Here is a 25,371-nt window from a genome sequence, read left to right as displayed (position 1 = left end):
GTATATTCCAGAACACGTGGGTTTATTGCAGGGTCGTGGGTAAAAGGGATTTTCCTTCAGGCACCAGCCTGGGCTGGAGGGGATCCCAAAGAGAGAGGGAGAGAGAACAGCAGGGGGAGAGCTGAGAGAGAGCAAAGGGCAGGAGAGAGAGCAGGAGAGAGCGAGAGCAGGGGGATGAGGAAGGGGGAGAGTTAAGAGGTAAGAGGAGAGGTAAGAGTAAGAGTTAAGAGTTAAGAGAGCTCAGAGTAGCACGAAGGAGAGGAGGAAGAGGTAAGAGAGAGCGAGGTCCTTGTTACAATCCATTATATCTCCTTTTGTGATGAATATTCTAATTTGCAGTGACCAACCAACACAAGACACAAAATCCTGTAGAATCTACATACAGCCTGTAAGAACTACTATATCACCATACTGTGTTATATTTTAAACTCTAAAAACTACTCTTTAGACTTTTCTGTTTTGCTACATTGACCTTTGGATCTCTGAGCCAGCACAAAGGGATTGTTCAATCCAAAGGGATTCTCCTGCAGCCAGACCATTGTTTTCAGGTTCTATAGTAACTAAGACTCAGTATCCTACAACTCAAAGTCAGCTTCCATTTCTATCCCCATTATAGGTTTCATATTTTCAGAATCTTTTGCTAAGCAATCATATTGATAAGGTTTCCCTGATTCATCTTCCCCAACAGAAAGGAGACTGGAAACTTCTTTTTTTCCAAGGTAATTCCCTTCATTTACACTTTTCTAGCTGCAGCCTCGGACTCAGAACACGTCCACCCCCATTTCTGTGGGCACTGGGGATGGATGGGGATGGTCAGGACACACAAACTGTGCCCTTGGTGGAGCCTGCTGGAGGAACCAGCTGGAACTGCTTGTCTTGAGGACAAAATGATTAAACTGAGGAGCTGAAATCTTTGTGGGAGTGGTTTTTTCCCAGTCTCTGCTCCTCCAGGACGGGGCTGGATAAAACACATTTGTACTGGCTCTGAGAAATTCCGTGTAATGAGATGCAAACGTCACAAACCAAATCAAAACATTGCAATGATCCTAATTATGGAAATCAATGTGGGCCCTGCTAAGGGAAGTGAACCACTGCAAAATAAATCCTGGAGTGCAGGAGAAATCACACAGGCTTTGAAGCCAATAACAAAGGGCTCCATGATCCAGAGACCCTGCTTGAAATGATCATCTCAAACAATTGAGGCCCTTCATTTCCAACTGGTTATTGTCCCAGGCTTTTCCCAAGATTTCCTGAAGCTCTCAGTGATTCCACGAAGGAAAATCTGCTCCATGATTTTTTTAACATGCACAGCCCATATGTTTGTACATAGCTGGGCTCTCGGGTTGCCAAATTCAAATCCTTTTTTAAAGGGGCGAGACACAGGACTGGAGGTGCACAAAATTATCAGATACAGAACTGAGATGTGCACAGAAATATCAGATATAAGATTGGAAGGGGCACAAAAATATCAGATATAGGACTGGGAGGTGCACAGGAATATCAGATATAGGACTGAGAGGGGCACAGAAATACCAGATGTAAGACTGGAAGGGGCACAAAAATATCAGATATAAGATTGGGATGTGCACAGAAATATCAGATACAGGACTGGGAGGTGCACAGTAAATATTGATTTGTGTTTTCCACTTCACACAGAATAAAATAGTCCCAGAAAACCCTAAAGCCTGAAGTGCTGAGGGATTTTTTTCCAGGGGCAAAGACTGACAAAAGAACAGGCAGAGTTTTCCAGCAGTGTCCCCCCAGGGCAGCAGAATTACCTTTTTATTTCCAAGGATGCTTCAGTCCAGGCGTTTTTCACTTTCTGTGCAGCAGAACAGGAGAGGGGCGCAGTTGATGTGATGTAAAGGAAACCTGTGAGGGGTTTTTTAGGGGTTTTGTACAGAATTCCTCCTGCAGAGTCCTGGTGTGTTTGACCTCCTAGCCCTGGTTTCCTGGAGATGGACACAGGTGCTCCTCCACTATTTCGTGGTGTTCCAGTGCATTGCTCTCCTTAAAAAATGTGTAGGGACATTTGTTTGCAGAGAGAATAAAAAAAAAAGTAGCTATTAAAACCAACAACAACAACAAAACACCTTTGGCTTGTCCAACAACATGAAAATCTTTTATCTGGCTACTTGTCATTCTGTTTGCTCGTTCAGCTTCATCACAAAACACTTCCTGGTGAAACTACAGAATTGCTGTCCAGATCTACTTTGTTTTAATTTTATTTATTTTTTTTCCTTGACGTGGCATCTGTGCCTCCTGGGGAAACAGTAATTTTCTCCTCTGCACTGAACAACTCCTCTCCTGGAGCTCTGTGGTGAGATCCTCTCTGCTGGTGGTGTGGAGCTCTCACAGAGGGTTTGAGCTTTTCCTTTCAGGAGGGGGAAAAAGAAGGGGAAAAGTGAATTTGGGGACTCTGACTGCTCGGGTGCAGTGATTTCTGCCGTGGGACAGATTTAGGGCAGTTGCTTTGGCAGTGCTGGATGGTTTGCTTGGAGTGCCTAAAGAGATGGAAAAAATGGATTTAATTCAGTTTGGTGGCATCCCTGGCACTGCTGCACTGTGACGATATCTGTGTTTGGGTTTAAAATGAGCTTTTCCTTCCCCTTCCCTTTTCCATTTCCCTTTTTTCCTTTTCCCCTTCCTTTTTCCTTCCCTTTTCCTTTTCCTTCCCAATCCCAGGGGGTTTCTTGGTCACAGGCCACATTAATTCCTGAGTTCTCCTATCCTGAAATCCACGGCACATTCACCTGGCATGGGATTCATTTCACTCCATCCCTTATTGACATCTTCTCCAGAAACTGGCTTCCTGAAATTCTCAAATCACATCCAACCAGACCTGAAATATAATAATTAAAATAATAATAATAATAATAATAATAGTAATAATGAAAAAGCCCAAGCAGTTACACTTGAAATGCACGTTAGGAATCAACTGGCTCCAGTTTCCTGGAATTATAATTTTGTTGGAGCAGTCTCCTGAAGGAGCTGGGTGTGTTTTTAGCAGGGCTTGGTGTCAGCTGGATGCAGCAGCCCCTTGGTGATGACCCAGCACAAACCTCAAGGCTTTTGGGGTTGGCCTTGCCCTGATCATCTGAAGCTCCAGGTGACTTTTGGATGCTCAAAAATTAATGCACATAAATGTTGGCAATAAAAACTCCCCCCCAAAAACCCCAACCCATTAGGAATGGAAGACTCAGTTATATTTTGCTGTTCTATTTAACAGGGAAGATGCTGTATAAATTAGTAAAGGATGTGAATAAACACGATTTAATAAATGGGAGAAGAAAGCTGCTTCCATCCCCCAGAGTGGGGAGTTTATGGCCCTGTGCAGTGTAATGATGTTTAGATGAGAGTGAGCACCATGAACTGAGCAGGGAGGTGGAATTCTGAATTCTGGGGGTGAGCAGGACCCCCCTGAGACCTTGAACTGCAGAATTTGTGTCAGACACAACAGGGGAAGGGCTTTGGCTTGTTTGGAGTTTTGAAATGAAGGACTGGGGAAAAAAAAAAAAAAAAAAAAAAAAAAAAAAAAAAAAAAAAAAAAAAAAAAAAAAACCACCACAGGATTCTCCAGGACTGGTGCAGCTGCAATTTGCTGTTTGATCCCAAAATTCCTGACTGGTTTGGGTTTTTGGGATCTTAAAACTCATCCAGATCCACCACCCTCTGTCCCAGGCTGTTCCAAACCCCAGTGTCCAACCTTCCAAGCACCCCCAGCCTTTTGTTGAGACACATTTCTCTTCCATTAAACCCTTTTTTCTTCCACTTTCCCATGCATCTGAACTGGGTGATCCCAGGGATTCCTTTAATTAATTAATCAATTCATTTATTTTTTATTTAATTATGTATTGATTCAACTTACTTATTTTTACTAATTTATTTATAGCATTATAGTACAACATAAAATATAATAAATAATAGTTTATTTCATGCATATTACATTAATTGTTCAATGATTTATTTAATAATTTGATTCATTAACCAGGGAATCCTGATTGTCCCTTTCTGACCCTTCCAGGGGAGGGAAGTTGGCAGTGCAGCCCCTCCAGCAATTCCTCCTGTGGCTCTTCCAGCCCTCCCTGAGGGAGGAGAAGAACATTCCCTGCTGACCCCAGGGATTGCAGACAGACCCTGCAGAGGCCTTGGAAGTCGGGATTTAATTCCTGCAGGGAGTTCAGCCTCTCATTTTTGGCTTTCTGAGCAGAGCAGTGGCTGCCCTGGGAGCCTCCAGCACGAGCTGCAGGGTTTTAGCATCCCTTCCAAAGCCTGAATTTTCTCTCTGTTTCCCTCGTGTTGCTTCCCTGCCCATGACCTAAATTATGAGGAGAAGATATTAAAGCCTGGATTTTAACTTAACAGCTGACTACACCCACAGGAGAAATTAAAGCCCAGTGTTGTTTCTTTTTTGATTGAAGGTAAGCAAGCAGTGGAATGATGCTGCTTTCCTTGTCTAAATGCTGCCAGCAATGGGACACTTGGAGCAATATCCTGCTTTTCTTTGTGGCTTTTTGTCCTCTAAAATCAGCCTGACACCCCAACCACGTTTCCAGGGCAGGGGGTTGGACCAAGATGATTTTTAAGGTCCTACCTGCTGCTCCTGCTGTAAGTATTGAATCCATTCCTTGTTAAACCAGACCAAAAACTATCCCAATCTGCAAATATTTAATCTAAATAAATGCTCCGAGTCCTTGAGTAACCCCGTCTCCTTTGATTGTAGCTCCTTTATTTCCACCCAGCCAATTCTTCCACCTGCAGGTAATATCCTAATGGCTTCAAACTCTGTGTCCTCAGCTGAGGAATGAGATGCTCAAAGGCTCTGGCTGTGACCCAGATTTACCCCTCTGGGGCAGATCTGGCTGTTGCTGGCCCATGAGGGACTCTGTGACAAGGAGTTACACGGGATTTATCCCTGTGAAAGGAGCAGGATCTGATTCCTGCAGGTTCCTCCTCCCCCAGACAAGGTGCTGATGGTGTCTCTGAAGAGAAAACCCCACGTGGCCGAAAATAAAGAAGAGAAGTCTCTGGGATGATTTTCTTGTGGTCTTCCAGTATCTAGAAGGGCTACAAGAGAGCTGGAGAGGGAGTTTTTTAACAGGGCAGGAAAATGGGGAATGGCTTTGAACTGAGAAACAGAAGTGTTGGATGTTGGGGATGTTGGGAGGAAATCCTTCCCTCTGAGGGTGGGGAGTCCTGGCACAGAGAAGATGTGGCTGCCCCATCCCTGGAAGTGTCCAAGGCCAGGTTGGGATGGTGAAAGATGTCCCTGCCCATGGCAGGGGGTGGAATGGATGAGGTTTGAGGTCTGTTCCAACCCAAACCAATCTGGGATTCGATGAAAACATCACTTTGTGCAGCAGAAAAACAGCACAGTAAATAGGTTTTGTTTCGGTCCTGTGTTCATTCTTGCAGAAAATGGGACTGAGCACAGAAGGACAGCAGGGAACACGAACCCTACAGGAGCACAGTTCCTCTTCTCCCGAGCCCCTCTTTGTGCTACTCTACCCCAAATGTGCCAGTGAGGCTTGGGGAGAGGCTCTGGGTTGGGAAATACCCCTGGAAAAGGCCAAGTTACCCAGGTCTGTGCTTGCCACGGCTGACATTTGGATGAGAAATGGCCAATTCACAGCCCGTGGAGCGCAGGGAGGCAGCGGCTGCAGAGCAGTTTGCAAACACAGACCCTGGGATGGAGCAGGGGAGCCCAGCAGGGCTGAGCTGTGGATCCTGATGGAGATGGAGAACTCTGTGCTGAGGCTCCTGCCCTGGACGTGCAGCTGTGGCAGAGCCGTGCCTGAGGCCCCACCATTTGCAGGGAGCACATCTTGGGGACTCTGCCCTTGCATCAGGAGGCTGGCATGAGCTGGAGCAGAGTATTTTTAGCTGCTGTCCTGCTGGCTTAGGCGCTGCTGATGTTACAGAGCTTGGCAAGGCGGAGAACCGTGGGGTTATTTGAGTTTCAAGGGATCTCTCGTCTGTAACGTGGCCGTGTGCTGCTGCTGCTCCTCCTTCCTGCTCATTCATCATTCCTCGTGGGGCTTGGAGCTTCTCCTGCCTCCTGAAGCCATGCCGAAGGGCAGGAGATCCCTGAGCCTTGAGGATGCTCAGGAAACACCAGGAGAAGCAGCATCCACCCCCTGTGTGGGAAATCAAGGCATGGAGGATTCTCGGATGCAGGCAAACACAGAATTAACCACAGGCCTTGGAATGGCTTCCAAATTTAGAGACCACGATCAGGAATGTGGGTTTGTGGCTTAGACAGAAACACATTCAGCAAAGTAGTGGAAAGTTTTCAAGTTGAAGAGAAGTAGTTATAAAGGTAATAAGTTTTAAGGTGTAGCAGTGTAAGTTTGTGTGTCATTAGATGATTGGTCAAGAGAGTTCACGCCGCCACAAATTAATTAGGGATTGGTGTGATAGTAAAAACATTCTTTGTGGTAGTCGTTTATTAACCTTTAAGAGACTTTGTCACCTGTGGTCTTGTGACCACCGAGGACCACTGACCACGAGCTCCTGGTGTCTGTGGTGACGTTCTCACTCCTTGAGACTGAGGCAATAAATCGTGTTTTAAACATCTCCCAGTGGTCCTGTCTCTCTTTAATATCCTGATATTGTGAGAGAGAGCCTTGGGGAGGCTGAGCTGGAACAGAGACTGCACAGAGAATAAAGGAGAGATTCATTGAAAGGCCTCCAGGATCCACCTTGGGCAGGACAAGAGCCTGGCCAGGGCCACACCCAGGGTGGACACAAAATGGGCACAAAGCGGACGCAAAATGGTCACAGAATGGACTTAGAATGGTCACAAAATGTCTAACCAGTCATGAGATCTCACACTTTTATAAGTTCTGGTCCATTTGCACATTGGGGTTGAATTGTCCCATTCCAGCTCCAGGCTGTGAGGTCCCATCCTTCTTGCCCCTCCCTCCAGCCCACCCTTGGTTGTGCTTTGGGGCTGAAAGTTGTCCTTGGTGTGCAGCAGGAGAAGGATTTGTTTTGTGTCCCTGCTGTGTGCAGAGCTGAGTGACACTGACTGTGAGCTCAGAGCTGAGCCCTGGGCACCACAGAACCTGGGATACAGCAAAGAGAAAACCTCAGGCATCAATCCCAACACCCTTATCCCTGGAGGACATCCCTGAAAACCTACACCCAGCAGGGACATCCTGGATGCCTCCAATCCTTCAGGTGAGTGGAGTGTTAATTCCAGAGTGCTCCCAGGGCTTTTCAAAGGAGACCTGAGCCCCTTTGAAGGCTCTGCCCTGTCAGTGCCCACCCCTCACAGCTCAGCCTTTATTCAGGAGTGCACTCTGGAAGTCCACGCCGACGTTTTCCCGAGCTGGGAATTGGGTTTAAAGGCTGAAGCTTCCCCAGCTCCAATGAAAGGCTGGGCTGCCAGCAGGCAGGAGCGGAGGGAGGAAGAAAAGAGTGGCTGGGTTTTTTGAGCACTGCACGTTTCTGCTGGCAGCCAGAGCAGTGTCAAGTGCATGGAGAGCTGCTCCTTTTCATGTCCTGTGCCTGCAGTGCTTTTCCTGAGGGACTGGAGCAGGGAAAGGCTGTGCTGAGGAGCTGCAGGATATCCCCTGTCCTGACCCTCAGCACCTCTGGCCTTTTCTCTTCCCCAGAGAACAGGGCTCTCTGAGCCTGTATTTCAGCCAATATTTCTAATATTGGATGTTGTGTTTATTCAGATTAATCTGTGCTCTTGATTAAGAAGGAGCAGTTGATTACCTCCAAATGTGGCTGCTGTGGGGAGGGGTAAAACCCCTGAAGACCCCAATGCTCACACTCAGAGGGTGGAGAGGGGAGAGATGAGCTTTGCAAATCAGATACTGATGCAAATAATAGAAGACTAAGGGAGCCAGGCATCACAGGATGATAAAATTATCTAATCATGGAATGGTTTGGGTTGGAAAACCCCAAAAAAACTTTCCACTATCCCAGGCTGCTCCAAGCCCCAGTGTCCAGCCTGGCCTTGGGCACTGCCAGGGATCCAGGGGCTGCTCTGGGCACCCTGTGCCAGCCCTGCCCACCCTCACAGAGAAGATTTTTTTCCCAATATCCAAGCTAAATCTACTTTCCCCCTTTTCCTGTCACTCCCTGACCTCGTTAAAAGTCCCTTTGCAGCTCTTAACTTCCAGAGGAGCTCTATCAAGCATTGAAACATAATTGGGCACAAAGAAATCCTTGCACAGAGCAAGAAAAATCCAGCCAGCTGCAACAGGCTCTCAGCGAGGAGACAGAAAACTTCTCCTGTCTTTTGGTGTGGGATATTTTTGGATGAAGCCTTTCAGAAGAGGGAGAGAACACAAGGGGAAATCAGGATCATGTTCAGACAAAAGGCACCCAATTGTTTGATTGCCACGTTCCCTTTCTCCTGCTTGAGGACCTTTACAACAACCAAAGTCGCCAGGAATTGATCCAGACCTGCCATTTCCAGAGCCTGTGGAGAGAGGCAGGCTCACAGTTTGATTTTATCTTCCTACCAGCAGATTTTTAAAACACAACGTGCTGCTGGCTCCGGGGCTCGGCTCCCATTTGTTTGCTCTTTACCGGGTCGTTATGGAGAGGAACCTTCTTTTCAAAAGGCTTTTGTAGGAAAGGAGTCTCCTTCAAAGAGGCTGCAATATCCTTGTTTGTTTAAGTGGCTGCAGCCAAGTAGAGAGAAAACAGCAGCGGAGCAAAAAGAGCAGGGAGAACAGATGGAAAACACTCTCTGCGTTTTGGAGGAAAAACAAGGTGTGTCCTCTCACCTCCTCCACATGATGAGTGCTGTTCCAGATGTAGCCACTTGTTTCCTGAAGGTACTTTAGGTCTGGTGTCACAAATTCAAGCTGGCATCTCCAGAAATGCCAGGAGCTGGTCTGAGGAGCAGAGGAGATGTCTCCCTGCTGTCGGGGAGGGAAATGGGTCACCCTGAGGTGGGAGTTGGAGATTTGCTCCTCGTCCTCAGCCACATGAGAGGTCTCTCCCTTTGCTTCTCACCCCACTGATCAGCCCAGGGCTGGTTTTAGGGTAAAGAGCCTCCTGGCAGCTGCTTTGCACCCACCTGAGCTGTTTTCCGGGGCTGGGTCACTCAGGATTGCACAAAACCCTTCTCAGGAGTCAGCAATTCCCCCTTTGTGTCCAGCCTGTGAGTTCTGAGTACCCCGAGGAGCTTTCAGCATCCCCTCAGTGCCCCTCACTGACCTTGCAGTTATGGTCCATAACTTTGGGGTTTGTGTCCCAAAACCTCCCAGCAGAAATCCTTGCCTTACCTCTGCTGCCAGCACTGAGGTTTTTCCCCTCACAGCTCCTTTTTTTCCCATTCCCAGCTGACACAGGGCTGTTGGTGTGACATCCCGAGGACTTGGGGAGCAGAAACAAACGTGTTTGTGCTGGGCTTCTGTAGGGGAAAACGTGCAAACTTGCTTGAGCCAGATGATCCCAATAGAAAAGGTTGGGTTTGATTTCCTTGTCTTCCCTTAGCCTTATCCGTGGGAGAACCTTGAGGTGCAGTGCAATAAAATCCACACAAAATTGTGCCCTTCAAAACCACCCGGCTCCTTCTCCCTATTCCTCGCTATTTATAATATTTATGTTAGCTTCCCTTGACTCCTTTAAAGTTTGATCCCTTTAAAGTTTGATCTCTTCCTCTAAAGTCACATCAGACTTTCCTGCCTCCTTTTCTCCTCTCTCTCCTCGAAACCCTTCTCCCTTTCCTCGTCTCTTTTCTCTTCCTTCAACAACTGTTCAGCCTCTCTCAGATCACCGAGATCTTTGTTCCATCTGAGCAGGAATTTGGGTTTGGCTGTGACAGGTGTCATTTTAGCTCAGCACTGACATCTTTTCTTCGGCAGCCACCTCCTGCAGGATCTCTCTGAGACGTTTCCGAGCGCATGAATTACGTCGGCACGCGCAAATCAGCGTATCCAAAATGTTAATTACATCCACTCTTCTCGCTGCTGAGCCTCCCCTTAACGGGGTGAGCAACTCGTTCTGCTCTGCTCTTTCTTTTTCTTTTACCTCCTGGTAAATTCTCCGAGGGCTGGAGCACTTGCTGCTGGTGCAGGGAGGGTTTGTTCTTCGTGCAGGTTGTTTTTCTGAAGGTGTGCTATAGAGCCTGACAAAGGAAAAGAGAGGGATCCATAAATTAGAAGCGTTTCCTGAGGTGTGCCGGTATGTTTTGGCCAAAAAGCTTCATTCCTCTGGGCTCCAACCCCAGCGTGGTGACATCAGCAGGGCTGGGTGACATCGGCCCAGGAGGTGCCACGTGCTGTGGGACGTGGGGACTGGTGACATTCTCCGTCAGCACTTTGGATTCATTTTTGGGACACGTGCTGGGGAGTGGGGTGAGGAGCTCGTGCTGCCTCTGCCCACACCAGCTCTGACTGTAAGCAGCAAAAGGAATTTATATATTTAGACATGATGATGATGATTTAGGCTTTAAATTCCTGGGGATGGCAACTGTGACACAGCCCACGATTCCTGTGTGATGTGGGATCAAAAATGGGATTTTGGAGCTAATTTTTCCCCCTGGCACGGGAGGATCTAACTCAGCTTCGCCCCCTTTGCCGTGACAGTGACGTGCACAGCCCCAGTGGTGCAGGAGTGCTCCAAAATCAGGTGGCAATGAAGATCCTGAGGTTCACAGCATCCACAAATCCTGTGCCCTGCTCCTTCCATCTCCTGGCAGCCCTTGCTGCTCCCCTCCTGCCTGCTGGGATCCATCCAGGAAAGCCAAGGCTGTGGAGGGGGGCAGGACTGGCAGTTCTGCTCCTGCCTTGGATCCCTTTTGATTTTCCTTCTCCCCCAGATCAAACCTGTACATCAGCTGGGGCCTTGCTGGAGCCTGGCTCAGCCCGAGCCAGCAGAGTGGAATTGTGTTCAAAACTGGCTTGTCAAAAGGAGCTAGTGCCTCTCCCCAGCCAGGGCACGGTGCCAGGGCTCCGCAGAGGAGCTGTCCCTGCCTGCAGAGTCTCACTGACAGGGCTTCACCCGGCAGCCTTGGCAGCCAGGAAGGGATTCAGTCAACACCTCTGTCCTTCTGGAGAACCTCTGGGGCTGGAACGGGAGCACAGAGCTGGTTGTACCCACAGCAGCCAGCACAGGCCATGGAAAATGTGTCCCTGCCCTTTGATGAGATGGTGGCATCCTCCCCAGAGAGCCCTGGGTGGCCCAGGAGCCAGGTGAGTGACACAGGGGACAGACAGCCCCAGGCACAGGGGCAGTGCACTGCCCAAATGTCTAAAACAGCAGGGAGGCAAGAGCTGAGCCTCCCCTGGGCTGCATCATTTGGCCTTAGAGCCCCTTACTCCTGTCAGGCAATCTCCAATCTCCTCCTGGACTGGAGAATTCTGGAATGGGTTGGGTTGGGATAAACTTTACAGCCCATCCAGTGCCACATCATGCCATGGGCAGGGACATCTGCTCTCCCAGGTGGCTCCAAGCCCCATCCAGCCTGCCAGGGATGGGACAGCCACATGATCCCCAGTTTTCAGTGGATTAGAGCTCTCCATGGCAGGGAAGTGCCCAGAATCAGCCGGGTGTACCCACAGCAGCTCCGCAGATGAGACCTGGTGGTGCAGGTGAAGGGTTGGTTGTGTCCCCCTGCAGCAGTGAGAGCACAGAGGGAATGACCCAAGGAATGAACTTCCTGCTTTCTGTGTTTCTTGTCTCCCCGTGTCCTGCTGGGATTTTCTATTATCACCGAGTCAGAAGCAGGTTTATGTGCTGGGAGCAGGATTGATTTCCAGCTCACACCTCGCAATGGGCTGAAAGCAAACCACGCTGCCTTTTGCCTTGCTTGATATTCTTGACAGCAAGAGGAACAAAAAAAAACAACAAACCTGAGTTAGGAACAAAATATCCCAGCAGCTTTTTCCAGCAAAGCCGTGCTGAGGTTTCACTGGGAGTATCCCAGAAGGAAACGGGATTTGGAGCCTTGCCTTTATCAAGAGCTGGGCTTTTACGACTTTTGGGGTTATGCCAATGGACAGGTTGAGGTGTGTTCATTCAGTTTTTTGTTTGATCCCTCAGCAAAGTCCCGCAATGCCAATTTAAAACACTTTGGGTTGACCACTGGGTTGGAGGAAGGAAATATCGTGTTCTAAAGCTTCTAGGCTTATTAACCTCAAAAATCTGCAAGGTTGGATAGGCTCAGCTGTGAGTTTTGTGTTGTTCCACTTGATTTTGGGGGGAAAACCAAAGGAAAGCAGCATTTAGTTTCAACACAGAGTCCCTCCAACAAGGCAGGCAGGAGGGAAGAGGTGATATTATCGCTGATACTGCTGCTGATTTATTCTGAGAAAATACAAATTTTATGGATGCTGGGAGGTTTTATTGTGGTTCTTAATGATTCATTTGACCCTTAATAGCTGCCAGTGAAGCCAGCCTGGGAGCAGAGCCTCTGCAGACAGAGCAGGAGACAGAAATGTCAATTGCCACTTGTCCTCTCCAACCTGATTCCTCCAAACCTGAAGTGGGAATATCTGGAATGGATCTAAACCTCCATCTCTGCCTCATGCATGCGAATCACAGGTGTGTTGTGGTAAACTGCATCCTGAAAAGCTGGGGAAAACAACCTCCAAGGAGTGAGGAGCAAACGGGAGGGTTTGAATGTTCAGGAAATGTCTTTGTGTGTGTCTGAGGGGTGGTGGTGTCTCAGTGACTCTTGCCTTGGTAGCATCTGCATCTCCAGGGGAGCTTCAGGTTGGATATTGGGGACATTTCTTCCCAAAAAGGGCTCTCCAGCCCTGGCAGGGGTGGAGTTCTGATCCCTGGAGGGATTTAAAGCCCTGTGGATGTGGCACTCGGGGACATGGGGCAGTGGTGGCCTTGGCAGTGCTGGACTCAGTCTTGGAGGGTTTTTCCAGCCCAAACTATTCCATGATCCTGTGGCTCTCCGGTTCCAAAGCAGTTTGTGATTTCTCACCTGGTCAAAACCTCTTTTTTAGAGGGATGTGAGAAAGATGAGCCTAGAAGGGACTGACCAGGCCCAGGGTGAGATCACCGGGGCCCCAAACAACTCAAGATTTAAAAAAATGTCGCCAATAATGCACCAAAATTTACCCAGAGAGTCCCAGGCTGAACCTGGAAACCCTGAGCTGTAATCAGCAGCCTGTTCTGGGTCCTCACCTTCCACAAAAAGTGTTGTGTGAAGGTTAATTTCGGATTAAAGCAGAGTTGGGCTAAATGCAGACACAATGAGAGCTGAGCTAAGCTGTGCTCAGGCAGAATCCAGCCCAAAGTGCTTTTCTTTGCAGCAGGAACACGGCCTAATCCTCTTATCCTTGGAGCTGGAGGTCCTGGCCCAGGGGGAATGGGAGGTCCCGTTCAAAGAGAGGATTTGCTCTCTGAATAACAGGACTCAGGCTGGAAATGCAAATAGTCACCTGCTCTGCTGATGGGTTTGTAAAGGGTTTAAAGCTGCAGCCTTTAAATGGGGCAGATTTCATCCTCATTTCAGCCCTCGTGGGCCTGGAGAATCCTGGAGAGCTTCACCAGCAACCAGAATTCTTTTGAAACCACTTTTTCTTTTTAAAAAGTCCTTTGAGAGCCATTGGATTTTGTCAACCATGATCAACACCACCATGATGAGGGGAAATGGTCAACCACAAGCTGAGATCCCATCAGGGATTTTTGTTTCAAACTCCTAAAGGCTCTTCCATGCCACTGGGTTTCTCCTCACAGCTCTCCATCTCCTGGAACGAAATGCACTTTATCAGGAGACGGAATGACAGCTCCATTATGGTTGGAAAAGACCTTCCAGGTCATCAAAATGATCTGAAATGTTGCAGGGAAATGTGACATCATTTATAACAGCTCAGGTCTCCCCAGAGACTCACACCAAGGTCCCTTCTGCAGCCCTTGTCTGTTGATTTTTCAGTGTAAACACCACAGGAAATGTAACATTTGGGGTTTCTGCCTCGCTGTGTCCGTGCCTGAAGCTCTGTGGCTGTCCTAAAATGATCCTCAGTGTTTTCTTTAGAGTCCTGGAATGGTTAAAGCCGGAAAAGCTCTCGGATCAATGAGTCCCACCATTACCCCAGCACGTTTTTGTAGACGTGGTGCTCATTCTCAGAAGAAAAATAAGTGGAATTTAATGTTTTCCAGCATTGCCTGTGCAGTCCGACATTCCCAGACCTTGGGGGATTCAGCACTTTCACACCACTCTGGATAAATAAACCACAGAATCCCCTAAAATACTGCACCATTAAATTTGTTGCAGCAACAAATGATGCTTTTAGACATGAAGCATCTGCTGCATTGCTGGAGATTAACAGAGTTTATTAATGAGATTAACAGAGTTTATTAATCCTACAAAAGCTTGGGTTGACTAAACTCAGCTGAGATATGGATGCATAGCAGAAATTATTGTCCAAAGAATTTTAATTGTCAGAAAAAGAAAATTTCATTTGGTGTATTAAGAACTAAGCACATAAAAAAATAATGTCGGGGGGAGAAAAATAGAAAAAAAAAAATATATTATTCTTTGTATTGTGGCTGTTTTGAGTATAATAAGACTCTTTGAGGAACTTTGTATTTAAAATGCACTTTTAGTGTTTCTCCCTCGCTGCCAGGCTTTGCAAGGTCCCCACCTGATATATTGGAAGTGGTAACAAACCCTTGAGATGGATTTTTGAAATCTTTCGCCCTCTGACCAGGCTTGCAGTGATGACACAGAGGTAACAATAAAACCACTCGAGAGACATTTAATGGGACACTTCAGATGAAATCCCCGGGGTTGGTAATGGCAGCTGAGCGTGTTCTTGCCATTTTCCCATTTAACAAAGAAGAAAAGGCCAAACAAGGAGCAATTAGTCAGAGTAAAATCAGCTTTGATGACATTTTCCCTCCTGAACTCTGGTATAAAATGGTCACCTGAGGAAGAACCGAAAGGATGCGTGAGGAATTTGGATGTAGAGCTGCATGTTCCTGCACACAGTGCTGGGTGAAAAATGAGCAGGTAAAGCCACCACGGGGCTCTTGGTGCACGGGTTGCTCTCTGTTCATATTTTGCTTGATTTTCGGTCCAAAATTTTCATTAATCTCAGCTTTTCTTTGAAGTCTGTGCAGGTTAAACTTGGTTTTCATCCTGTGGATCTCCACGACCTTGGTGTGCTCGGGTTACCCAGTTGGCCCTTCCATGGTAAGTCCCATCCCCTAATTACCCCCAGATCTGCTTCAATCCTCTTAAGTTACTCCTTTATTTAAATTAATTTCGTTTGTTAGGTTGCTTCTTTGCTTGCTGTGTTTTTATATTTTTTTTTAATATAAAATGAAAGAACTTTCTTGTATTGAAGCTATTGGTTAAATATTATTACCTAATTTTCCTGGAGCATAGCCTAATTTTTTTCCTGGGGTTATTAATAAAATATGCAAGCCTCTGAAATAATCATGTGAGCAACTCAGTGCATATTTAATGTGGGGTGTGGGGAGCTGAAATCCTGGATGGAAGAGAGAAAACCACCAATCTCCTCTCCATTTAATCTGAATTCCTTGCATATCTCAAAGAGATGCAATTAGATATATATATGTATTAATTTCACTTATTGCTAGTGAATTTATCAATTCATTAACTTATTTATAATCAACTGATTTATTTAGACACAGCTGGATCTGAGTAGCCACATTTCCTAATGGATGGGCTCTCTTTATGGCAATGATATCACGGTTAAAAGGAATTTAATTGCTTCCATAAATGTCAAAATAAAAGCCTTTTATTCAGTAAATCTAGGGAAACGGCAGCTAAAAATTCAAAAGGGGAATTTCTCTGTTCCCAGTTTTTTGGTTTTTATAGGTTTTTTCCTTGCAAAAAAGTGTCTTTTCTTGCTAGGGAGGAAATTCAGTCTAGGAAACGCCGTGCCAGTGGCAGAAGGTGTTGGTTGCAGAAAAAGTCATTAAACAAACAAACAAAAAAATTAACTTAATAACCAGTATTAAATAAGAGCAATAAAACACTGAATTAAAACAAATCCTAATGAAGTTAAAGGTAATTTCACCAGCAATTCCAGTTGTTAATGCTATGGCTTTACATTAGATTTTTAGAGATGGCAGAATATGGCTTTTAGATGGAAAATCAGCTGGGAAATCGGGATATGATGAAAGATGCACAGAACAAACATAAAGATGCCAGGAAATGTTTTTATTTTATAGTTCAGCAGTAATTAAATGCAGTTTATTTTAAGAGCTGTTGAAATAAGTCAAAATTTTTATGCACTTGGCATTTTTTGTCCTATAGAGTGCAAGTCAAAGGAATGTTTTCCTGGATTTTTATCCAGACTTTTTAAAATTCCCATTATTAATTTGTCATTATTAAACCTCCTCAGAACTTCTTCCAGAATTGGTTAAAAGTACTGGAAAGCCTCCTCCAAATTTTAGCTTTACGGGTATTTTTGTTTTCTCTTATGTGTAATTTAAGTCTCAGAAGTGCACACAGGTTTATAAAAATCTGGTATTTTGTTTTTCCCTGAAAAAACCCAATCTCATTTTACAGCAATAAACACCCGTGTTATTCCAAGAAAACTGTGTCACAGCTGGTCAGCATCACCAAAAACAATTCCCATCATACCCTAAACGTGATTGTATCAGTATTTTAGACCAGGAATGTATAAAAAACTATGAAAAAAACCCTGATTTTGAACACAAAAAAATCCTTAGAAAGTAACAGCTCATCCTTGTCATTCAAAGCATAAATTCTTTTTGCGTTACTACTTTGCTCTGTATCCTGAACAAGTCCTGGCAAATACCCAAATCCATAATTTTACCTTCTCTTATCTCTCTCTCTTTATATTTTTTTCTCTCCTTTTTTTTTTTTTGTTTGTTTGTTTGTTTGGTTGTCTCTTTTGTTTGCCTTCAATCTCCAGAGAGCCAACCCTTTTTACTTGACCTGCCAGCTGCTGGGGGAATGGGATTCGTGCCTGGTGCTGCTGAGCAGCTGCCTCTCCAAGGTGGGCAGGGATGAGGAGCTGGCTCTTGGGAATCCTCTCCGCGACTCCCTTCCCCACAAACGCTCCTTCCGCAACGGCGTCGGCGCGGGAATTAAAAAAACTTCCTTCCGAAGGGCAAAGTCCTGAGCAAATGTCCCAAAGCCCGGCCCAAGGACTGACATCTGATGTTCCAAATCGTTGCTTCGAGTTCCCTTTATTTTATTTTTTTTTTGGGGATGTTTCTCTCTGGCCAAGGCACCTCTGGCAGAGTCCCTGGTGCATCGCCAGGCGTCGATTTCCAGCAGATGGATGATCTCCAGATGGGAGAGCTCTGGAAAGACTTTTTGTTCCCAAAGTTACGGCACCATAAAGGTTTTTTGTCTCAAAATTCATGTGGTGGGGTTTTTTTTATTTATTTTATTTTTATTTGCCTAATTTCCCCCTCCTTCGTCAGCCTACGGGGTTTTAATCAAGTTGCTCTTTGATTAATACAAAGATAATCCCGTGCTTTGAGGAGATGTGGGCACACAGCCTGTGGGGAGGATGGAGTATTCCCAAAATCCCTCCTCTCTGCCAGGCACGAGGCATTCCTGTGCTTTCCCATCCCAAATCACATTTACTTGAAGACAGCTGGTAATTTTAACACAGATTTCAAGTGCATTTCATTTCAGGTTTCCAATGATATGAAGGGCCACCGATGAAAGAATCAGGCTCTACTTGTAACTTCCACTGGCTTTTTAATATAGTTATTTAAAATGACTTTGGCAGGAAATAGTCTCCAGAGATGTCTCGTGTCATATGCAGAAGAATCCTGGGAAATCACTCTAAGGCAGGGTATCAGCACTGCTCCCTGTGCCTCAATTAATTGACTTAGGTAGGCAACACCCAGCTGATGAAATGTGCCAAATCTGGGATTTTTTTTATTATTATTTGGTTTTTTTTTTTATTTCCTGTCGGAAGAAAATAAAAAAAAAAAAAGAAGGAAAAAGTCATTTGATGTGAAATATGTAAATGTGGTGTGGATTAAAGGTCACCTGATGAGTTACACACATGTGAGTTCTGCTTGTGTCCGTGTCCCCTGAGTGTAACAAACCCTGCCCTTGGCTTGAAAATGTGACAGAGTGTCCTTGAAATGCCTTTTTCAGCCAAATCTGTGATATTAATTATAATAAATCATTCTATGGATGTTTTCTAATACTTCCCTGTTACACATCATAGCTCAGGAGGTGGTTTTTAACCCCACAATGAAGTGGTTTGGTGCCATCACGACTGTGCTGCCCTCCCTGAGCTCAGGAAGGAAGTGAGCCCAGCGTGGAGCTGGTGGGACTGCAGGTTTGTCTGGAGGGTTTCTGGCTGCTCCAAGGGGATCAAACACATTCCTGCCTGCGTTTCTCCAGGCTGAAAAGCCTAACACATCTTCTGGTTCTGAAAGTCGCTTAAACACTTGAGTTCCTTTGGGGTTGTCTCAAAGTTGCTGAGTCAAATGGGAACCATGGAACCCAGGAACCATAAAATCCTAGGGACCATGGGATCCAGGAACCATGGAACACAGGGACCATGGAACACAGGAACCATGGAAACCAGGAACCATGGAAACCAGGAACCATGGGATCCCAGGAACCAAAGAACCATGGAACCCAGGAACCATGGAAACAAGGAACCATAAAATCTTAGGGACCATGGGATCCTAGGAACCATGGGATGCTAGGAACAATGGAACACAGGAACCATGGGATCACAGGAACCATAGAACCCAGGAATCATGGAAACCAGGAACCATGGGATCCCAGGAATCATAAAATCCTAGGAACCATGGGATCCTAGAAACCATAAAATCCTAGGAACCATGAAATCCTAGAAATGGTAGAACCCAGGAACCACAAAATCCTAGGAACCATGGGATCCTAGAAACCATTAAAAATGCCTAAGGAGTGTGCTGGATATTTATCATCCTTGGGGAGTATCAGATGGGAGCAAGCCCAGGATGGCACTGTGGTGACCCTGCAGCCCTGGGTCACTCCTGGCTGCTGGCATTTCAGCCCTGGCAGATGTCCTGCAAGTTTTTCATCCCAAACGCTCTCCAGGTCTCTCCAGAACTGCCCAAAGAGCAGAACTTTGGGCACTGGAAATTGAAGGTCTGGGAATGATTCCTGGCTGGTGACAGAAACAAAAACAAGTCCTGTGTGCATGGATTCTCCAGAGCTGGGGCTGCCCCTGGATCCCTGTGTGCCCAAGGCCAGGTTGGACACTGGGTCTTGGAGCAGCCTGGGACAGTGGGAGGTGGAATGGGACGAGCTTTAAGTTCCTTTCAGTCCAAACCAGTCTGTGATCCCATGTTTCCATGATTCCTTGAATCCATTCTGCATCTGTGCACAGCTGTGGGGATGGAGGTGTTTGTCCCAGTGCAGAGCACTGTCCTGCTCATCTCCCCACCCAAATTATCTTTCAGGAAAGCAAAAAAAAAAAAACCCCAAACAATTCAGATTTACCTTCGTTTGGTCTTTGAGATCTGTTTTTACTAACATTTTCCTACATAATCCAATATATTCCTGCCTTGGTGACTAACCTGTGATGAGCAAGGTTCTCTTTAAGCCAACAGAGCTCCAAGCATGGAGCTTGGAAAATCAAATTTTCCCTTCCACTTATTGTGCAGGAGTGAGAGTAAATAATTTAGTGTTTTGGCATTTGCCCTTAAGCAGGGCATGTTCCAGAGGGATGCAGAGCTGCTGTCCTGATCCCACAGACCTTCACCCCCTTTTATCAAAAAATTAAGGGATGCAGGAAAAATCGGCTGTTGGAAAAAACCCATTTTTCATGATTTGAAGATTGACATGTGCAAAACAATGAGACCAGGAGGCCACCAAGAGCCGTGAGTCACCTAAATCCAGAGCAAGCCTGGGAGATGTGGGTTCTCCAGCTGTCTTTCAGGAGTTCTGTCCCTGGAGGGCTGATCCGCCGCCCACGGAAGACTCACCCTGCAGTGCTGAACTCATCTCTGAACTTTAAAGGTTTTGGAGAGAACAGAGAGTGACCTCAGTGATCTCTGTCAGGAAATGAGGATCTGAGGGTGCCATTGCTGGGAACATTAATTTTTATGCTGACAGGAATTGGAAATGTGGCAGAAAATGTCTTTTTTTTTTTTTTTTTTTTTTTTTTTTTTCAGTAAAAAGGGAACAACTGTAGGGATGCCAACCTGCACCATCATTAATGCTTTGTCATTAATTTTATTTCTTTCTGGAGATCAGGGATTCATGGTGATGTGAGAAGACACTTTGTGAATTTCTTTACTATTTTTCTTGGCCAACCCAACAGAAAGAGAAAAGGTCAAAGGGTTTAGAGGGTGAGAAGAATGATGCTTTGCCTGGGGATTGAGGAGCAAGTTGGGAAATTGGGAATGCTCTGGCCAGTCTTGGCTGAGTAATTCAGTTTGGAAGTTTAGAAAAATAATTTCTACTCAATTTTCCCCGTCTGAAAAATAAGAAACTGCCTTTGTTGAGCCATCTTGACTAAGCAGTGTCATGACTGATGGATTTGGGAAGAGCTTGGGGACAGAAAAGGGTGGTCTCAGTAGCTGGAGAGGCTGAGGGAGAGGGCATGAAGAATTCTGAATCCATAAGGATTTTTTTTACCTTACTTTGCTCTAACTTGTATCTACCTCTGAAAACTTTAGATATAAATTTCCAGTGATGATTCCTTGGTTTTGGGCTGTGAGAACCATCCCAGAGCTCAGCAATCACTGTTTGGAGCAGCCAAACTTGATTTTGGCCAGTTTTGTTTCTAGTTCAGACTAGAAAGCAAGATTTCCTTAGATTTACTGAATAAATTACTTTCATTTTGACATTTATTGAAGCAATTAAACTCCTTTTAACCATGATATCATTGCCATAAAGAGAACCCATCCATTAGGAAATGTGGCTGCTCAGATCCAGCTGTGTCTAAATAAATCAGCTGATTATAAATAAGTTAATGAATTTATAAACTAGCCTGTGCTGGGCCCTGGGGTTGGGCTGATGCTGCCCAGAGGTTGTGGAAGCTGCATCCCCATCTCCATCCCCATTCCCATTTCTATCCCATCCTGTCCTTATCCCATCCCATCCCATCACTATTCCCATCCCTATTCCCATCCCATCCCCATCCCCATCTCCATCCCCATTCCCATTTCTATCCCATCCCATCCCATCCCATCCCATCCCCATCCCATTCCCATCCCATCCCATCCCATCCCATCCCCATCCCATCCCCATCCCATCCCCATCCCATCCCATCCCATCCCATCCCATCCCATCCCATCCCCATCCCATCCCCATCCCATTCCCATCCCATCCCATCCCATCCCATCCCATCCCATCCCTATCCCCATCCCATCCCCATCCCCATCCCATCCCATCCCCATCCCCATCCCATCCCATCCCATCCCATCCCATCCCATCCCATCCCCATCCCCATCCCATCCCATCCCATCCCATCCCATCCCATCCCCATCCCCATCCCATCTCATCCCATCCCCATCCCATCCCCATCCCCATCTCCATCCCCATTCCCATTTCTATCCCATCCCATCCCATCCCATCCCATCCCATCCCATCCCATCTCATCCCATCCCATCCCATCCCATCCCATCCCCATCCCTATCCCCATCCCATCCCCATCCCCATCCCATCCCATCCCCATCCCCATCCCATCCCATCCCATCCCATCCCATCCCCATCCCCATCCCATCCCCATCCCCATCCCATCCCATCCCATCCCCATCCCCATCCCATCTCATCCCATCCCATCCCATCCCCATCCCCATCCTCATCCCCATCCCCATCCCATCCCATCCCATCCCATCCCATCCCATCCCATCCCATCCCATCCCCATCCCCATCCCCATCCCCATCCCCATCCCCATCCCATCCCATCCCATCCCATCCCATCCCATCCCCATCCCATCCCATCCCATCCCCGTCTCATCCCCATTCCCATCCCATCCCCACACCTGGAATGGCACCTCCAAGAAGCAGGACGTGTCACCTGGTGCTCCTCTGCTCCCCAAACCCATCTGTGCCTTTGAAGGAGGTTTGAGGTTTCCACTGGTGAACTCCAAGGGAACAAATCCCATAAAACTCCACGGAGCAAAATATGCCCAAAGACAAGAAGAGGAGTTAACACTTTTCTTCTTCTTCTTCTTCTTCAGATTATTGGCAAGGAAGGCAATTAAATAGCCTGATGTAATAGCATCTAATTAACTCGCGAGCCTGAAAATTCCTCGTTGTAATGACATCCCAATACTCAGGTTTTTGATTGCCCAGCACATATTAAAGTATGGATATCACATTTAGGTTTCCTAATTTGCTATTATTTGCCTCTGTGTGGTAATTTATCCCCTGAAAATACCGAGAGGAAGAAAGGGAGAAATCTCTTGCCGTTTTTAACTCTGGATATAATTTTGACCTTAAGAAAGAACAAGACAGATATGAAAGAGCATATTAGATGTTATTATTACCATAATAAAATAGAGATAAAAATCATAGTGCAGAAAGGCTCTAAGACAACTATTAACCATTTGTCATATAAAGAAAATCAAAATTTAACTTATCAGAGAGTCTGGCACTTTAAAGATTCATCATGAAAAATTACTCTGAACCGTGGAGCGTTTATGCAGAATGTCACTGATGAGCTGTCTGCTTAAATGTTGAAAGAGTGTGGGGAAAGATTGAAAAAATGTCCAAGATACGCCTTTTTGTGGGGCTCACCATATTGAAATTTATTTTTGAGAGTGAAGCAGCATGGCAGGACTTCTTTTCTTTCAGGAGGCAAGCTGAGCTCACTGTCCTACCCCAATGGGCCATGGCTGGTGGGAACAACTGAGGTGAGGATGGACCTTGGTGAGTGAAAAACGGCACAGCTGGATATCAAACATCACTCTGGGCTCGGGGAACAGAGCAATCTGTGGGGTTAGGGCAATTTTTCTGTCTTTGTGGTGATAGGAAGACTTCTTCTTCCAATTCCTGCACAGATTTGAAGTCACTGGGTTGGTTATTCTGGAAAAAGAAGGGGATCTTAAAAGCTTGATCAGCTGAGACCCATCTTTCCAACTTCTTCAGTGTGATCCTTCCAGAAGATGCGTGATGGCTCGCTGTGACAAGAAATGAGCTGTGGAGAGCTGCTCTCCAGACATCATCCCCAGATTTCACCCACAACTCGTCGGAAGAACAGGGGATGACGGAGCACCTTCCGCAGGTTTGGCCTCAGATGTTTAGTTACATTCAGGGTCGGAATATTTCATGATCACTCCTGGCCAAAGGAACCTGGTGAGTCTCTATGGCAACCCTGGAACACCTCACAGAGCTCTGAGCACTCCGAGATTCCCCTGCCCACGGAGCTCCCTCCCACATTTCAGGGCTTTGTGCCTCCTGACCCCCCAAACCTTAACTGGCCTTTCCAAACTGCAGCCAAATCCCAGAGCTGGGAGCTCCACACGGAGCTGTGGTTGGCTCTGCGTCTTCATTAGCATCTTAATTAGCAGCATGACACCTGGCTGAAGGGAAGGTCTGTGAGGATGCTGTGGAAATTTAACTCAGTGATGTCAGCATCTGTCCAGAGTCATTTTGGTCCCCCCAGCTCTGCTTTGCTTTTTTAATTTAATGACTAAAAATTACAGTCAGTAGATGACTGTTGCCATGTTGCAGAGGGGTATTTTTTATTTCATTTTCAAGGAAAAATCATCAATTAATTAAAGAGGACAAATGACTCTCAACTCGAGGAAAGAGGAGTATGTGTGAGTAAAAATGGAAAAAATTATATCAATATAATATAATTTTCTATTATATATTATATAGATAATTAAAGATATGTAATTTATATAGAAAAATTATAATATTGTATTTACTGTATAATATAATATAATATGTATTCTATAATATAAAATTATATAATGCATTATGTAAACTGATCGTGTTGATCAATTTACACAACCTTAAAGCAAAGAAGATAATTGCCCCATGTGGGTGGAATTGGGCCGTGAAAAGATAATGAAGAACCCAGAAAATTGATGTTTTCCCTCTTGCAAAAGTGGGGCATTTTTTATATTTTATCTTTGCCTTTCTGCAAATATTTATAACAACGCCACTGGATTTCTCCTGGAATATCCTGAGCAGGAAGGGACCCACAAGGATCATCAGATTTTGGCTCCTAAAGGAGCTGGGCAAGCCCCTGGCAGACACAAACTCCACATCAAACTCGCTCAGCTCAAGGAGCCCCCCAAAGCACTTTGAACAGCACAAATATTTTCTCTGCTTTTGTATCAAGCTGGGATTTTCCTAGATTTCTACAGCCTCAAAGTCCTGAATTCCCTGCTTTCAGTGCCCAGGTGTTTGTGCTGCACTTTTTGAACTCGTGGCAGTGCCTTTTTGCAGAGTTCGGCAGGAGCCATGTGAGGATGAGATCTCCAGGATCCGTCTGCTCTTTTGCATGTTGAGCGCGGTGCCAATTTGCATATTTTGGTACTTGAACTTTACAAATCACTCCTTATGATCAACAAATAAGGTGTCATTTACGTGCTTGTGTTCAGGAAATGAGTTACATTTATCTTCCCTGTGTTCTCAGGATGAATTCGGGTGTTTTGGCACCGAGCACTCGCCTCGCCTGCCTCGTGCTGTTCACCTGTCAAAAGCTGTACCTCTGAGCCTGTAACTGCTTAATTAATGATATTATAGATGCTGGAGCCTTAGAAACTGGATCGTTTGGTCACTGGATGGTTTTTTTTCAAAGGCACATTCAATAATTGAGCTCTTTATTTAGGTTAAAACACCTTGTATTTTAGATTAATTTAGCCGTAATGCATTAAAAAAATTTACAAGTTTTAAGGGTCTGATGGCTGAAGACAGTTGCATTTGACAAATTAATTGCAGAGTGTTTTGCAGATGTTGTTGTTCATTAATGATTATTAATAAATGAATGTGGGGAGCCCCTGGCACAGGGTGGGCAGAGCAGCCCCTGGATCCCTGCAGTGCCCAAGGCCAGGCTGGACACTGGGATTGGAGCAGTGGAAGGTGTCCCTGCCATGGCAGGGGTGGAATTGGATGGAATTTAAGGTCCCTTCCGACCCAAACCAGTCTGGGATTCCATGATTCCATCACACCATTTGCTGTTCCTTACAGCTCCTTTCCAGCTGCCAGGAGCTTTTCCTCCACAGCAATTTTTTTTTTTTTTTTTTTTTTTTTTATTTACTGCGTTTCCAGCAAATGCAGAATTTTTATTTTGTGTGCAGATCGTGGAAAGAAACAAATCTCCCTCATTATCATGGAATCATGGAATGGGAGGGTTCCCCCATGACTCATCCCTGGCATTCACCAGTGGTCCCTGCCAGCAATGTCTCGATGGCTTTATGTTCTATTTTTGTGGTGATTGCAGCACAGTTGTGTGTTTTCCTCAATTCTGTGATAAATAAATAGAAAAAGCCCGGGTCAGCAGGAGCAGTGAG

At 45.9% G+C, this 25,371-nt stretch overlaps 1 protein-coding gene and 1 long non-coding RNA gene across 2 annotated transcripts in view; one reads left to right on the top strand and one right to left on the bottom strand.

Annotated features, from left to right (window-relative positions):
- The window catches only part of LOC136363954 (uncharacterized), a 465,017-nt gene extending 439,901 nt beyond the window's left edge, over nt 1-25,116 (bottom strand). Inside the window, exon 1 of the long non-coding RNA XR_010744092.1 lies at nt 25,082-25,116. This is a non-coding gene — a long non-coding RNA (uncharacterized lncRNA). The remainder of the gene's footprint in view (nt 1-25,081) is intronic.
- Nucleotides 12,470-17,051, top strand: NPS (neuropeptide S). The gene is made up of 3 exons (XM_066324461.1): nt 12,470-12,513; nt 15,043-15,124; nt 16,842-17,051. The coding sequence occupies exons 1-3, from the start codon at nt 12,470-12,472 to the stop codon at nt 17,049-17,051; spliced, it is 336 nt and encodes a 111-aa protein (XP_066180558.1).
- Nucleotides 25,117-25,371: the final 255 nt, after the last annotated feature.

This window comes from Sylvia atricapilla, chromosome 8 (genome assembly GCF_009819655.1).
Source record: "Sylvia atricapilla isolate bSylAtr1 chromosome 8, bSylAtr1.pri, whole genome shotgun sequence".
Classification (NCBI taxonomy): domain Eukaryota; kingdom Metazoa; phylum Chordata; class Aves; order Passeriformes; family Sylviidae; genus Sylvia; species Sylvia atricapilla.
This window is presented reverse-complemented; position numbering and strand designations above follow the sequence as displayed.

Bases quoted from the DNA above. Each gene is read 5' to 3' on its own strand.
- NPS (XM_066324461.1), top strand. From the start codon at position 12,470: ATGGATCTAAACCTCCATCTCTGCCTCATGCATGCGAATCACAG. The intron at 12,514-15,042 runs GTGTGTTGTGGT...TTTTCTTTGAAG, and splicing joins CTCATGCATGCGAATCACAG to TCTGTGCAGGTTAAACTTGG. The intron at 15,125-16,841 runs GTAAGTCCCATC...TTCAATCTCCAG, and splicing joins ACCCAGTTGGCCCTTCCATG to AGAGCCAACCCTTTTTACTT.